The 15,266-nt window shown below is 42.5% G+C and overlaps 2 protein-coding genes across 3 annotated transcripts in view; both read right to left on the bottom strand.

Moving 5' to 3' along the window:
• Nucleotides 1–11,408, bottom strand: part of cpamd8 (C3 and PZP like alpha-2-macroglobulin domain containing 8) — a 42,769-nt gene extending 31,361 nt beyond the window's left edge. The window contains exons 1-18 of the mRNA XM_056379446.1: nt 10,734–11,408; nt 8,223–8,374; nt 7,682–7,704; nt 6,725–6,890; nt 6,401–6,453; nt 5,752–5,769; nt 5,000–5,054; nt 4,594–4,707; nt 4,168–4,252; nt 3,868–3,976; nt 3,501–3,728; nt 3,202–3,372; nt 2,954–3,082; nt 2,598–2,796; nt 2,192–2,367; nt 752–901; nt 354–515; nt 94–236 (exon numbers count right to left, since the gene is read on the bottom strand). Coding sequence (XP_056235421.1) covers nt 94–236; nt 354–515; nt 752–901; nt 2,192–2,367; nt 2,598–2,796; nt 2,954–3,082; nt 3,202–3,372; nt 3,501–3,728; nt 3,868–3,976; nt 4,168–4,252; nt 4,594–4,707; nt 5,000–5,054; nt 5,752–5,769; nt 6,401–6,453; nt 6,725–6,890; nt 7,682–7,704; nt 8,223–8,374; nt 10,734–10,819 — 2,219 coding nt within the window. The 5' untranslated portion in view covers nt 10,820–11,408. The remainder of the gene's footprint in view (nt 1–93; nt 237–353; nt 516–751; nt 902–2,191; nt 2,368–2,597; nt 2,797–2,953; nt 3,083–3,201; nt 3,373–3,500; nt 3,729–3,867; nt 3,977–4,167; nt 4,253–4,593; nt 4,708–4,999; nt 5,055–5,751; nt 5,770–6,400; nt 6,454–6,724; nt 6,891–7,681; nt 7,705–8,222; nt 8,375–10,733) is intronic.
• Nucleotides 11,409–11,730: 322 nt separating this feature from the next.
• Nucleotides 11,731–15,232, bottom strand: sac3d1 (SAC3 domain containing 1). 2 transcript variants are annotated; one of them, XM_056378686.1, is made up of 4 exons: nt 15,014–15,232; nt 13,864–14,281; nt 13,121–13,403; nt 11,731–12,753 (listed from the first exon to the last, which is right to left on the bottom strand). In XM_056378686.1, exons 1-4 carry the CDS (start codon nt 15,076–15,078, stop codon nt 12,287–12,289), a joined length of 1,233 nt encoding a protein of 410 aa, XP_056234661.1. In that variant the 5' UTR covers nt 15,079–15,232; the 3' UTR covers nt 11,731–12,286. The 2 variants fall into 2 exon arrangements, with proteins under 2 accessions (XP_056234661.1, XP_056234662.1); XM_056378687.1 differs by lacking the exon at nt 15,014–15,232 and adding an exon at nt 14,900–14,991.
• Nucleotides 15,233–15,266: the final 34 nt, after the last annotated feature.

The raw sequence follows: 15,266 nt of genomic DNA, 5'->3' as shown, positions 1-15,266 counted from the left end.
GCATCTTATAGTGGTTAGTTGAGAGGCAGAAACTGCCTCTGATATTGATGTGAATTTTCTGCTGAGGAAATATCTCTGTAGCAAGTCCTTTACCTGGTTGTGGGGCGAGAGTGCATGGCAGCCACTAAGGTGGAGGTGTGTGGCTGAAAGGCAGGAACAGCCTCGTCTGTGTACATGCCTCCGCTCTGCCGGTGGTTTAAACTCACCATATCTGTCATCACAACCAGTCCTGATTCCTGTGTTAAACATACAGAGAAATAAAAACACACATGCACACACACACATTAAGAATATATATTTTTTTTATCCCTGTACCATCACTGTGGGCCTTTTAACTAAGTGTTTGTTCTCACTGTGAAAGCGAAGCGTGCATCCTTGGTGATGTCCCAGTGCCACGGAAACACAGAGGAGCGTCTTCGTCTCTTTGATGACAGCCCCGGCCACCAGAAATGTCCGTCATCTTTAGGAATGCCGAAGGCATCTGAAACATCAAAATCTGCCAGCTCTTTAAACACCTGCACAAAGGAAACACCTTCATGTCAGCACACAAACACAGTTACACGCACAAAAGCAGCTCAGAGTTACATATATATATAGTGACGTAATATCTCAGAAACCAAGGATCTATTAGTAAAAGTCAAGAAGAACTGCTCTGACAATTATATTGTAAGACACGCAAAACTAAAATCTATTCTTTTAAGGTGAATATTATCACAGTGAAATATCACCATAAACTATAAATTCGACCAACCTTGTCAGGACTGAGCTGGAAGTCAGGCTTTAACAAGTAAAGACTCTTATCCACAGTGGCCACACAAACACAGGAGCCCCTCTCTCCCCGGACATGCAGGGTCACCGGGTCTCCTGGCATGGACTCATTAGTTGACAGGGAAACAGACACCTGCAACCCAGCCAACAGAAGATACACAATTGATATGCATACAAAAATACATTTCTGAAGACCAGCATGCATTTAAAAAAAGACTATTTCTAAACCATAAAATTGTACATTAAGATTCAACCAGTCTTAGGCAGTAGGGTTGCTATTATTTTTTATGATTTTAGGATTTTATTTTAGGATTCATCAATTACTCATTGGCTATAACATGCAATGCTGCACAGAATTTCCCAGAGCCCAAGGTGAGATCTTCAAATGGCTTGTTTTGTCTGACAAAGCCTGCCTAAAAGAATGATACAAAACAAACGAAAGCTACGAATCTCAACATTTAAAAAGCCAGATCAAGCAAAATGCATTTTTGCCTGATAAATTACAGATCAATAAATAAAATTGTTGTCATTGATTTTCTCTCAATCAAATTTACTAAATGTTCTCAGCACTAGTTGGCAGTGTTGCCTGACAGAGCTTAAGAGGCCATTTGTGTGTCATTTGGAACAACATCAGTTCAGTAGTGCTGAGTACTAAGATATGGTGGGAAACGACAGGACAGAGAGTAGAAAACTACAGCCTTTGAAAGAGGAGGGATGGTGAGAGTCGGCAATTAACTTTCACACGTCAAAAGTGTTTTTCAGTAATGCGCAGTCACAAATTAGCCCCGTTAATCGGTTCCGCTGCTCTCCTTTCACCACTCTGTAACCTGTCATCCTCTCCTGTCACGACCCCACTCATCTGCCTGCGGCCCGCATGGCCTCTGTCTCATCATGCCCTCACAACCCCCTCCTCCGACACACACAAATACACACACTCACTCAATCACACACACACACACACACACTCGCACGCACGCACACACACGCACACAAGCACACACAGACACACAGAGTGTTGTAATGGCATACCAGGGAGCTGTAAATACTTCAGGGAGTTAACTCCACCTAATGCAGGCAGGAACTGGGGATCTCTCCCAGGCCAACACAGCTGTTTGTTTACAGACATTACACTGTGGACAGAGCTGGTGCATGGATACTTGCACTCAGCTCCGAAATGTATACAGAGCGTGCGCCGTTTCCCCCATGTTTTTAAATAATATTATACAATGCAGTTATTCTTACAATAACCAAAAATTCTTAACTGTATATCCAACAATATCAGTGTTTTGGAACTTACTGCGAATTATCTTAAGTTTAATATCTCGGTCTGTGTTAATATACCAGTGGTAATAAAGATAAAATACTTTTCTCTGAATAAAATAGATGGATAAAAAACCAAATCTTCTTTATTCTGTTTTCAAACCTGGTTCTCAAAGTCAGGCTGGACAGGGATTTGCAGGCTGTCTGTGACACCCTCGCCATTTTCCCTCACATAGAAGACCAGCAGACGGCTGAGGGGTGCCATGCTGTGGCTAACAGGGAAATGTAGATAGGTCACACAGCTGTCCATCTCAGCCTGGGAGGAGGAGCCTGCAACGCCTGGCAGAGTGATGTGAGGGTAAAGAAAGGTGATTGAAGTGGTCAAATCTTCATGAGAATATCTGATGTTGAGAATGATGAGAGCAAAAACAAAACAATAGGTATCCTAAAAATAAAAAAAAGACAGCAGAACAGGTTTATCCAGGGGTTTTCTGTGCATCTTTATTCCTTTTACATTCAGTGGATAAAGATGCAGTTAAATGATCCAAGGAAATAATCCAACTACTAACCGGAGGCAGAAGGAGGCAGGTGGGTGGTGTGAATGTTTTTGTCAAAGGTGACTGTAGCCCTTTTTTCTCGGTGTGAGGCTGTCATGTTGGCTGGCTGTTGGCCTGATAGGATGATGTTCCCCCTGGATGTCACCTCATAGTGCAGAGTGAAGTTACAGGGACAGGTGGATTTAAGAGCCACTTCTGCCTCTTGGCCAACCTATACACACAGAAAGATACAACTATGTTGTTATGATTATTTTAAGGATGATACTGTAGCATTGCGATGTATCAAAAAGTTTGAAACCCAAAAGAAACTCAAAACTTAATGGCAACAATGATGCATAAATACTCCACATTCAGAAGACAACGCTTACATTGAGTGCAGTGCTGGGACTCTGGATCTGGATGTGGCACCTGCTGGGAGAGTACCAGCTACTGATGGACAGGTAGCTGGGCAGGTACTGATCTCCTACTGTCTTTCCGTTTATAGATGTCACCTTGGTCTATGCGAAGCAAAGAAAAAACATTCTAACTCCTCATAGTATTTGCTTGAAATTACCTTCTCACTTCATCTTGTTTATATTATATAAATCTAGAAACGACTGCCACTACAACCACTGACCTCTAGCCAGACGTACTGGGCGGCAGTGGGGATGGAGGGGATCTCAAAGGTGGCCTGGCCATCCTTAGAGATTAGTTCACTGGTGTAGACGTTGTCCTTGGGGGTCAGCTCTGCCTTAACACGCACCCTCACCCCATCAGCAGGGCTCCCGTCAGGGTAGGTCACCTCAATCTACAAGAAGAGGGTTAAGAGTAGGTGGGGGAAGGACAAAAATCAGACAGTCAGTAATGACTTGATTTATCTTTAACTGTCAGTTGATAAGTAATGAAGCAAGTTAAAGCGGATTTTTGTTGGCTCACCTTCCCTTTATAAGGCAGACCAGGTTTGAACTGTTTGCGTGTGTCCTTGGAGTACTTGATGTCGATGAGCTGTTTGTGGACGGGTGTTGAATCGTCAAATGTGGTTTGCCTGCTTCCATCTATGCTGGTCACCGACGCCCAAATGCTCACCGTGCCCCTGAAGTGATCTGCTACATCCAAGGGCATCATGTCCTTGACACATAAGCTGAAGTTTGCAGAGCCTTTGATCTGAGAAGAGCAGAGGAGTCATCTGGTATTGTGAATGTGCCATGGGTCACATCAATAAACATGTTTCAATGCCAATCTCTAATAAATTCATAAACAGGAGCATTAAGATATATGTTGTCCAGGGAATAAATAAACTGACCTCCATGTTTTTAATCACAGGATGGCCCATCTCATGACGGTAGTAGCCCACTCCATTCACTGTCATATTCACTGTCAACTTCCCTGTCACTGGTTTCCCAAAGGTATACCTGTACAACAATGACATGTCAAACAGCCAAGGTCACTGAATCAAGGAACAAATAAAAAGCATGACGAATGTAATAAAACAGAGCCGTAGGTACCATTATTTTATGGATTGTCAGCCAAACAAAAATCCCCTCACAAAAGATTGGGGGGACTTTTGTTTGATCCATTCTATAGTGAAGATTAAGTGACTTGCCTGGCCCTGACAGTGGCCTGCTCGCACGAGTTCAGGTCACGGATGTAGTGTGGTGGATCTATCACCAACTCAAACTTGGGCATCACTGTAAAAGAGACAACAGAATATTACTTTTGAGTTACATGATCTACTTTTTTGTGTATTTTTGCTGCATTATCTCTTGTATTGTTTATTTCTGGCTTTTTGTTGACGACGCATAAAATGATGTTATTCTAAAAAGGCACACATTGTAATCGAAGGTCTTCTAATATTAAAGATTAAACTTTATGTAGGTCGCCTGCACAAGGGAACTAAATACAAAAACTTCAAACATCAACATATCACTTCTAGGTGTTAAAAACACAATCAAGGGCAACTGAGAGCACCCAAACTGTAAAGTTCATTCTTTGTTATGCAAACAACTGCCTCACGTGTGCAGGTCCTCACCGTATTTCTGCACTTCAAATGACTTGTTATAGGTGTGGCCCTGCACCTCCACAAAGATAAACCAATCTCCAAACATGGGCTGGTCAGACAGAGGGAAACTCATGTTCACAACCCCTATAAGAGAGAGAAATCTAGTTAACACATTCAGTGCCTGTGTGCTTGATATTAACAGAGTCATTAATCATATACCAACATATACACTCCTGATATGACAATTACAGTGCAGCTGTGAATTATGCAGGATGTACTAGTTACCTATCACCTTGCTACAATTATAGGTTCAAAATGAAAAAAAGTCTTTTCTCTGTAGTGAAAATATTAACCCAGAGAAACACTGCAATGAAATGTGAACATACAGGCTGATACACAAGGAAGCTGCAAAAATACTGCAGAGCGTGAGGCTTACCACAGCAGACAGATTTGAGACCCTTCCACTGGACCATCCTGGATCCTCTAGGATCCTGAAAGATCAAATTAGTGTTAAGATTACACATTTCACATTGAAGTGCTGAACTATGTTAGTTGCACGTCATATATTGGTATTGTTGAGTCAGGTCTAACAGTCCTTGAACTGAACTTGACCCAGAGACCTAGCTCCTGTTTCAGACCACTGTCAAAATACTTTTACTGCTGTTCCTCAGGTGACACATATGCTGCAGGTAAGAGGGTTTGTACTTGTCGGCAACTATAAAGCATGCATGGGTGTCCTGAAATGTTCTTTTGGAGCAGCAGCTTGTTATTTGCCCTACAAACGTCTCAGTATCTGAGAAGAGATACAATAAATGAGCAAGGTCAGCAAGTACGGGAGGGAGACACTGTATGTGGGTGGTGGGGTTGATAAAGAGAAGAGAAGAGGAGAGGAGAGAAGAGAAGAGAGGAGAGGAGAGGAGAAGAGAAGAGAAGAGAAGAGAAGAGAAGAGAAGAGAAGAGAAGAGAAGAAAAGAGAGGAGAAGAGAAGAGAAGAGAAGAGAAGAGAAGAGAAGAGATTCCTTTCATGTTGTTTATCCTTGCACTGTTCCAAAGAGCACCCTGTTATCTAGGTGAGCTGCCTTGATTTCTGCTCTGTAATCTCCAGCCAGACTGGGAACTAAAATTGCCACTGTCCCCTCCCGGACGTGGCTCTGCCAACCCTGGGTGGTCCTGCCAGGCTCCACTCACCAAAACATATGCCTCAATCTGCAAAAAAAAAAAAGGGAGAAAGACAAGTACAAGATGTTATGAATTAGATTAAAAAAAAAACTGTAAAGCCAAGAGAGGATCCTGTGCTTCTTCCCAGTGCTTCACCTCACTCCTTCCTTATCCAACAATCATCCATCTGTGAAAGTGAATACTGCCCTTTACCAGCAGCAGACCTTTATAGCTGCAAACATCAATAAACCATCTGTCTGCACAGTTGCACAGTATATTTGGAGCCATTGCTAACATTCCAAGAGAAATGACTCTGGCTCGGCTTCTGTAAATAAGTGACTGTACATTTCTCTGCACTCAGGGCAGGCTAAGTTTCACCAATTAGAGATGGAAAAGTATGTTTGTGCTAAATATTATGTTGTTCTATTGCTAAAGTGATAATGGAACACTGATCGAATAATACAAACAGAGATTTGGGCATTCAGAATTTGTATGTTTTGCATTAAAGACCTATGGATGGAATTACAGATTCTACCGCAAATCTTTAGTACAGATTGTTGTTTAGTTGTTTATTGTTCGTTGGCCCGTTCGCCATGACTGGTATGTAACATTTGCAGTGTTTTTAGGTGCATGTGCTGAATGTGCAGCTTTTATTTGCATAACACAATTTTTCATTTACCTTGTCATTTACTGGCCTTAGGCTGGGAGTGACCGTGTAGACATTGATCAGCACTGTGGACAGAAAAAGAAAAAGACAGCTGGCTTACATCCTTTCAACGTGACAGCTATTATTTTGGTAGCCCCTTTAGATCAACAGAGTTAGTGCAAACAAAGTTTTATCCCAATCAAGACATGGCATAATATCTATAGTGCTGCAGCATCTTTTAACTGATTTTCATTGACTGAGATTTATTCTATGACAAAACCCTAAAAACGAGCCTCAATTCTCTGCATTTCTGTGCAGCGATTAACTGATTAACTACCAGGTGCACTATGAGGGAACCTTTATGTTTGGGTTTGTAGACGGGCTTGTCAGTCTGGATGAAGACAGCTGTGCCCTTGTTCTCCACTGTGACGGTGGTGTAGTTGTGGAAGATGTAGCCTCCCTCTGTGAGGTGACGGTTCCCCCATACCTTCAGATGGGCCTGACCTCTTAGCCCAGAGGGAACCTGGTGGCGCACGCGCACACGCACACACACACACACACGCACACACGCACGCATGCACGCACGCGCACACGCACACACGCACACACACATACACACATACACACATACACACATACACACATACACACACACACACACACACACACAAAACCAAACACAGGGGGAGAATCAGATCTGAATTTACCAGAAGTAAAATTAGGTCACCGGGGTACAGACTGAAATGTTTACTCTAGACTGTTGTAGTGACACACAATCACAAATTATTCACCTTCATTGAACATTTTTTAAATATTTTTTAGAAAACAAAAGACAGAACAAAGAACTACATTTAAACAACAGAGGAAGATGCCAAGCTATAATACTGCACACTACACATGACTGTATTTCACGAGAATGAGGGTGGAGGTTACAGGGAGGGGAGAGCAGGCAAGGGAGAGAGAGAGAGGGAGAGAGAGAGAGAGAGACAGAGGGGAAGAATCGAGTCGTGCATACTAGATTGATCTATTCCAGCCTTCGGGGGCGGCGGACCATACATGCACGTCAACAGCTGTTGCATATTATATTGAGGCTGTTACCTTATTCCCATTGAATGAGCAGAGACAGATGTTGCATTACAAATAATGTTAGTGTTGATTTGCATGTTGCCTGAGGAATGTGCACTCAACGGACAAGAGGTTCTCACTACTGTGCAGCTGTCACCGCTAAACAGCGCAGTGCATTTTAAACGTCTCAGGAAAGCAGCATGCACACACTGTAGGACACTGCAAACTAAGTTGCATGGACAGACTCACCTTTAGTTTGACGGTGCCTTTGTCTAAAATAGAAACAATGAGATCATTAAATGTGGGATATTTCTGTAAATCTCAGTTCTCTCATATCCGTGTAATCATCAGTGTAATACTATTAAATATTCAGTAGAGCTACTGCAGTGTGGCTGTCTTTCCCTGGGAGGTTCTCACCCTGGGTTAGCAGGACATCCAGCTGCAACCTGTCTCCATGCCACTCTGAGGCAGAGCCAGCACCATCTATTAACGGTGCTGTCAAACAAATCACACACTGTATATACTAAGTGGCTGGTGGGATGGTCTGAACTGATGCCTCCAATCATAGATAATGTCTATGAAAACCCTGAGCAGAGGTCAATTAGGCTCAAGCTGTGTGTGTTCTTCAATCTACATGTTTCTGCCAGCATCCCTGCCTGTCTGATCCCAACATCTTTTGAAGAAATCATACAAAGGGGGGTATATCATAGCTCGATTCGTAAGTGCAAGTTTCCTTTCCAAAAGTAATGCATTGTGCCAGTGTAACCTTAGCTTCAGAATGCTTCCTCACCGAGCACTGAGCCGTGGCTGTGGACCACCGCCTGTCCTTTTACCGACAACTGCACCTGGACGCGGGTTTCTGCTTTTGCATTGAAGATGGTTATGCTCACGCTCTCCTCCACGCCTGCTCGAAACACTGAGGGTGCAGCAACCAAATAACCCCTGAGAGGAGAGGAAGTAGGAGAAAGAAGGAGAGACAGAGAGAAGAAAGGAGGGAGAACAAGGGAAGGAGAGAGATGAGATGGGAGGAGAGCAGAGGACATAAAAGTGCAGAGAGGGGGAAAAAGTAGAGGTGACAAAGCAGAAGGAGAGGTGGTGGCAAGAGATAAAGGGGAGGTCAGAGGTCAGAGAGGGAAGTGTGACAAGAAGTGGAATATGGATGAACACGTATTGCATCACTGTTTGGTTTTTAGAGGCAAATCCTCACTAATATCACTGACCATTCCTGACTATTAGTGAATATGGCAGTGTTATTGTAGTGTTGTTTTACAGGTGAATTGAGCATAAGTTCACATTTCTTTCTCACTCTCTGTTTCTCACTTTCTCCCTGACCCACACACACACACTTCCACATGCGCGCATACACAACAAATCACACATACAAACAGGGACATTCCACGTGGATTTGTGCAGCGAGATCAGGTTTAATTGCAACGGTTACCAGGGACACGGTACCTGTTGGCCAATGAGCTTTCTGCTCGACTGTTTTCTTTGGGTGGTCTGGCACCTCTGACAGAACCTTGGCGTCTGTTTTGAAAAATAACGACTGAGATTCCACACAGCCACCCTGACATTTAATTGAGGGAAGGAGCCTGTCACTGAGGTCACAGAGCAAAGGTCATTCTTTGATGATTATAAACAAGTCTGGAAAAAAAAAGCCCAATTTAAGTTTTATTTGGATGTAAGAATATCATCAACTTGCACAGAGGGGCTTTATCTCTCAGGTAACAAAGGTAGAATAATAGGAGCTCTTGTTAGCATGGTCCTGCACAACCAAGTCAGAGAGTGTGGTATGTTAGGGGTTAGTCAGGGGTGTGTGGAGCAGATGATAAAAGCGTTCACCAAATGATGTGTTGTGGTCAGTTACTTCTATTATTCATAAGCATGTGTTGATTTGAGAAAAGAGAATACCAAATCAGTTATGCCACCCAAATATGGCGGGCATTCCTGGAGCAGTCTAAGTCGAAATATCTTTGTGTTTGACCAATTCAGTCCAGTCATTCCAAGTGTAGTTCTTAAGGCAAACAGCCTACTCATTCCCTCAAAACTTAACTGAAGATCACACAAATTAGGAGTGAGCAAAGCCTCGAGCACAAACCCAATTGCATGCCTGAGAGAAAGATCAGGTGGTTGGCATTACAGCACTACTGCATTACCGCCGGAGGCAACTGCAGTTCCTGAGAGAGAAAGTCATGAGAAAATCCCCTGGAAAATAAGGCTTCGGGAGAAGGAAGATAATACGAGGAAATTGACTCTGTGCGTTTGATCTACAGTGAGTTTAACCAGCTCTTGGATGAGCCCGGATCAGGTGGTGGAGACCATGCTTATTTCAGTCACATGGCTTGATGTACTCAAGTTCTCGTTGTTTTTGCCCAACTTTTGTCCTCAGCTGAGAGCTGGTCAGTGCCTGAGAAGGATTTGTGTTCTCCTTTGTAGGTGAAGTCCTTAACACTCAGCTCTTTTTTAGTTCAGTCACATGGTTCAATGTTCTTAGCCTTTTGCCCAAAATTCACCCTCAGCTGTGAGTAGTTCAATATATGACAATGATATAAATTGCTTTTTGTAACTCAAGCCTACTTTTGTCAGTAATCTGGTCATTTTTGTTTATTTTCTACATTGAGCTGCATTCCTTACCTCCCCCCTGAAGAACCTGGAAGAACTGTTTACAACTCTTTACTATTAACGTAACTCTCAAGGTCAGGATTAAACAAACAGCTGACAGGACCCTGACTGATGGTGTGGAAGTGCCAAAAGTCAATTTGAACCTTTTTTGCCTCTGAGTCTGGGGGAGATAAACTCAATGAAACAGGCCACTGCAAAAGCCAATGAATTGACCTGAAATACTTCTCATTATCAGTGTATATTCATTAAGTCATGGGCTATCACAACATGAAAGGCAGAGCAAGCTACCTCTCAAGATATCACTTTGAGTAACTGCTCACAAGTCCAATAACACAACATGTTATTGGAATGAAAAGTCTGAAAAAGCATGACTGACAAAGTGTTGTGATAGTGCTGTGTAATGACTGTAATGGAAAATACTATGATATAGTGACAGATAAGGACAGAAGCTTTATGCAGCAAATATTACAGATTAATGATCAAGATTCTTGCTGCATATATCTCAATGAAAAGGATAACGCTGCTATGACAACAGGTCACATAGAGCGAAAAAATATGTATTTTTCTTGCATATTTGGAAGAGTGTAGCCGAAGTGAATTTTTCCGATTGAGAACTTCGGAAATGCTTGTAGTAGCCTAAGTACAAAGCACTGCACCACATGCAACATTGGCTACTTACTGTCTTTCTTGTGCATAACTTCTGCTCACGTTGCAGATCAACAAAGTCCATGAAAGGCTCAAAGCTGTCAAAGACAAGCGCAACATTTTGGCCCCAGTAACCGAGATACTGCAGGATATCGGCTCTCTCCTCTGAAGGAGGCTGGAACTTTTGACTCTAATGAAAAGATAAATGAAAGTTGAACAGTCTGCGTCTACAGCCCTCTCAGTCTATCTATCCATTGAGGTTGGTTGCCGTGATAGGTGTGCAGAGCTTCGTCCGGAACACAAAGATCAACTTTTTGTAATAATCATCCCACTTCGCAAAATCCAGTTCCAAGCAAACCGTGTTTTTTTTTTTCTTTTAGAGCCCAGAGTACACGGACAGTCCTCTCCCATGTGCCTTCACCCGCCCCGGTTCCGTTCTCTCATATTTCAGCATTACAAATTGTAAGCGTCCTCCCACTCCAGCGCGCAAAAAAAAATGTCACTGTAAAGAAATGTTTGACATGTAAAAATCCGCGCAACCCTCGCTTCCCCGGTTCTTCCTGGTGATCTCTTTCAAATCGGTCGATCCGCTTATTCCGCTCCTACAACCACAGCGAGTCAGGAGGCGATCAGCGTCAGGCTGCGATTCATTCACTTCAATACCTCCTCTCACGTCTCTGCTGCCGCAAACATGACTAACCCCAGTGTAAGGAACGGCACGGACCCTGCAGTTTAGACCACTACAAGATACCTGCACGTCTCATACTTTTGGTTCAGCTGACACCTCAAAAAGATCTACCAGGTACAACCGGTTCCTTGTCAGTTGGAGAACATCACAAGATTGCCACACTGGGAAAAAAAGTATTTAGTGTAACACAACACAAACACCTGAAGAAGGATTATCGCTTGTTTAGTCTTATCTTTGTAGTAGTTGGAGTGCGCTGACATCCTGTACAGATATCTGCTGCCCTCAAGTGGTAAATGGGCTTAAATGCACTAAAAGTTTATCAATGAAATTACAGGCCAAAGCGTTTCTTTTAGGTAACAAAATTTATTGAAAGATTTCTGAGGTACTGTATTTATGAGGATAAATGAACACTGTTGCACAGTAGATTTTCCAGCAGGTTTTCTGAAATACTGAACAAAAAGAATATAAACAGTAACAATATAAAAACAATTCACATCTTAAACTTCAAGTGCATGATGAGGATGAAAAAGCACATCCAGAAACAAGAGGGAACTTTTTTTTCCTGAATTCAGCCTCTCAGTTAGAGTAGACCCTTAGCTCAACAACAACAACCCTGACCTTAATCCCTCATCCTGAACATGCAGGACCTGAAGCATTTCATTTGTAAAAGATACTGGCATTGGGCAACCTAGATGGAAGCCCCAAGACTCAAATCAAACAACAAGATAACAAGAGTAGAACAATGAAACCACTTAACGAAACAGCTGCACTGCTGAAGTGTCCTTGAACAAGTGTTTAAATCACTGTAGGTTAAACTGTGAATTCCCTGTGGAGAGTTTAACAGGCAATTTCCCTATAAAGTATGACTTATATTACTAATTAACTCCTTGTTTTTCATCTCAAGCGCAACCGTGAATGATACTCACAACAGTGAGGTCTCTCTGTTTCTCATCCACTATGTTGTGATACAGTTTACAGTGCAGTTCCCCTTGTTCAGGCTCAGTGAAAGCAGCTTTGGAGAAAACAACTTGGTTTCCCTGGTTAACTTCCAGTCCGTAAGCCTGACAGAGTTGGGCTGTAAGTGACGCGTCTAAGGACAAGAGCTGACCCAGTCTGTCAAGGGGAAAGCGAGAGTTACGGCTGCTGTATCCATGGCTGAATATTAGCAGCAAATCTCTACGACATGTCACCAGGTGCCGGTGGAGCGCACAACACTGCAGGAAGTTCAAATTCTGTGCCAATCGGAGCAACCGTACAGGGTTTCGCTCCAGAAAAGCCCGGTTGATAGACAGAGAAAGCCTGATGGCAGGAGTGCTGCGGAGCCTCTCAGGGAGCTCCATGATGTGCTGTGTGGCACGAGCTGAACCTGCAGGAGATGAAGAAATAGAAAATTATCATCCAACATGGAGAAATCATCCCAGTTAGTTTACAAACTTGTAAAATCATTTTCAAGCACAGGAGTTGTGAATCTGCTGTGCACAAAAGAAGCCTTACATAAAATTTGCAGTTACATATGCCTGCCTTTGTATAAGTAATGAACACAATCTCTTATTTCTTCAACATAAACTTATTCATGAGGCATGCTGAACTTTTCAGTGCTCTGCATTAGAAACCTGCTCATACAACACTGGTTTCTTGCCTATTTTTGCTTTTAAGACAACACCTCAACATACATACAAATATATGAATGCAAAACCCTGTAAAGCATTTAATTATTACATATAGCAACCAACCCAAGTTGTAAAGAAGACCAAGAGCCTGAAACTCTTCCTGGTTGGGATGCCGTTCTGTTCCAGTTGCATAGCAATCCAAAAGCCAGCTCAGATTCTCCTGTAGGTGTGTGTCGTTAATGCGTGGGTCGTAGAGCCGCAGCGGCTCACCACAGAGGCGATAAGAGGCATACATGAGGAAGCGTACTGTCCGCTCTAAAATGGCCACACAGTCCAACCCAGACACCCTCTGGATAATCATGTCCTGCTTCACACCACGCAGCCGATCAAAAACAAAGCTGTACACCTAAGAGATAAGGACAATTTTAACAAAAGAATATATGCCCTGGAAAGTTTAAAACAACAACAACAAAAAAAAAAATCTATATATGATTGTAACTTAATATTACAATGTTCTTCCTCAGCTAGTCACAACTGAGTCATGACAAAATCAATTGTAAACACCCTGCATGCTAGACCCAAAAGATCTGATGTCCCAAACATCAAAAATATTACAGCACATTTTATGGCCACCAGTCACTCAAAGTTTTGTAATTTTCTAGCCAACCTCACTTCAAAATCACAATACAGGTAAAGTTTGTATGGCACCATAACACAGAAGTTCAGTACAGGCTGCAAAACATACGAATCTAGACAGCTTGTGTTATGTATACAAACAACTGTATATAACCCCAAACTTCACTGATGTTTCAACTGTCATTAACGCTGTGCAGACAGGAGTACAAAATAGAAATGTAAATACTAGCCTCAGTCCATGGATGCAGACTAGGGGAGGCAGCGATGTCATCAATAAGGTAACGCACAGTTTTCAGTAACACTGCAGGTGGACGGAGGTCATTGGGGTTTGTCGAGTCTTTCCCAGCTGCTGGTCTGGAATACTCCTTGACAGAACGCAGGGGGTCTCCCCTGGGTCGTCGATCTCTTTCCGTGCCTGCTAACATCTCAAAACGATGAAGGCGGTTTTGTGTCTCACGGACCCGTAGCTCACGAGCAGGGCACATGGTCCGGCAGATCCCTCTGGGCACCGTTTCTTTCCCCTGTTGCTCATGTCTGTCATCCTCCTCCACCTGGCTCACCTGTGCTTTGTCTTGGCCTCGCCATTGTTCCTGGTTCTTCTGCCTCCACTCTCCTCCTGTTGGTGCATCCCTCCTCTGTGAGTAAGAGCTGTTTGGGAAAGTTAATTCATAGTTAAATATGTGGTTTAACAAGAAAAAGGTCTACATTACAAAAAGTAAACACTCAATCAATACCTTCTCTCATGCTGCCCCTTATCAACACTTGACTACCCACCTTCTCACAGCCAAATTTATTGGAGTGATGACTCCTGCTCTGTGTTCATCTTGTCTCTATACAGTTAAATATACATCTGCTTCAGACATTTCCTAAACACAAATACAATTAAAAGTATGCGTTTTTTTACAGTGTGGAATACGCCAAATTACTTAAAATCTCCCACTTAACCTTATACGTACTAATTACTTTAAGTTGTAGTTTAAGTTACTTGCACTTCAAACTGTACTTCGCAATCTGTAACTCATTGCAATAACTGTTAAATTAAACTAAAATAGCAAATTGTTTAGTCAACCGTGATATGCTAAGTCAATCTAAGCTCTTTATGTTTAGTTAGTAGCTTTTAAATAATACATTAATATATTAGTGGCCACAGTAGGTGTATAACTGTAGTGCTAAACACCCAGCTAACGTAACGTCTAGCCATTAGCTATAGACAGTTAGCTAGCTAACCACGATAGATAACGCGCGAATGGCACTTCGTCTACCTACCAATATGAACGTTTCACTAAGCAAGCCGTCAACATACAATAACAGTATTGGCTTTGAATACAATTTCTACGAATCGAGTAGTTTATTTTAAATAAATCCCATGTTTGTACTCACATGCGACGAGGCGCTCTCCTGCGGTTCATTGGTCTTTTACGCAGCTCGTCACTTTCCAGCATCATCCAATAAAATGTCTTTGTTGTTTTGCTATAACGTCACATCCGGAATTGTGATGGTAGATTTGCTGCTTGTGGAAGAAACTTTTTCATGACATTATACATAGTATGGTTTAACCCTCAAAACTATGCCTCCCATGCATCAGTGGATAAGCTCACCGAGCATTTTATTACAACATACTGATAATGGGGAG

This window comes from Seriola aureovittata, chromosome 6, assembly GCF_021018895.1.
Source record: "Seriola aureovittata isolate HTS-2021-v1 ecotype China chromosome 6, ASM2101889v1, whole genome shotgun sequence".
Classification (NCBI taxonomy): domain Eukaryota; kingdom Metazoa; phylum Chordata; class Actinopteri; order Carangiformes; family Carangidae; genus Seriola; species Seriola aureovittata.
Note: the sequence above shows the minus strand (reverse complement) of the source record. Positions and strands in the feature narration are given on the sequence as shown.

Excerpts from the sequence above, each read along its gene's own strand:
- sac3d1 (XM_056378686.1), bottom strand. The coding sequence starts at position 15,078 with ATGATGCTGGAAAGTGACGAGCTGCGTAAAAGACCAATGAACCGCAGG. Across the intron at positions 14,282-15,013 it reads AGGAGAGCGCCTCGTCGCAT|CTCTTACTCACAGAGGAGGG; the intron begins GTGAGTACAAAC and ends TTTCCCAAACAG. Across the intron at positions 13,404-13,863 it reads GTCTGCATCCATGGACTGAG|GTGTACAGCTTTGTTTTTGA; the intron begins GCTAGTATTTAC and ends CTTATCTCTTAG.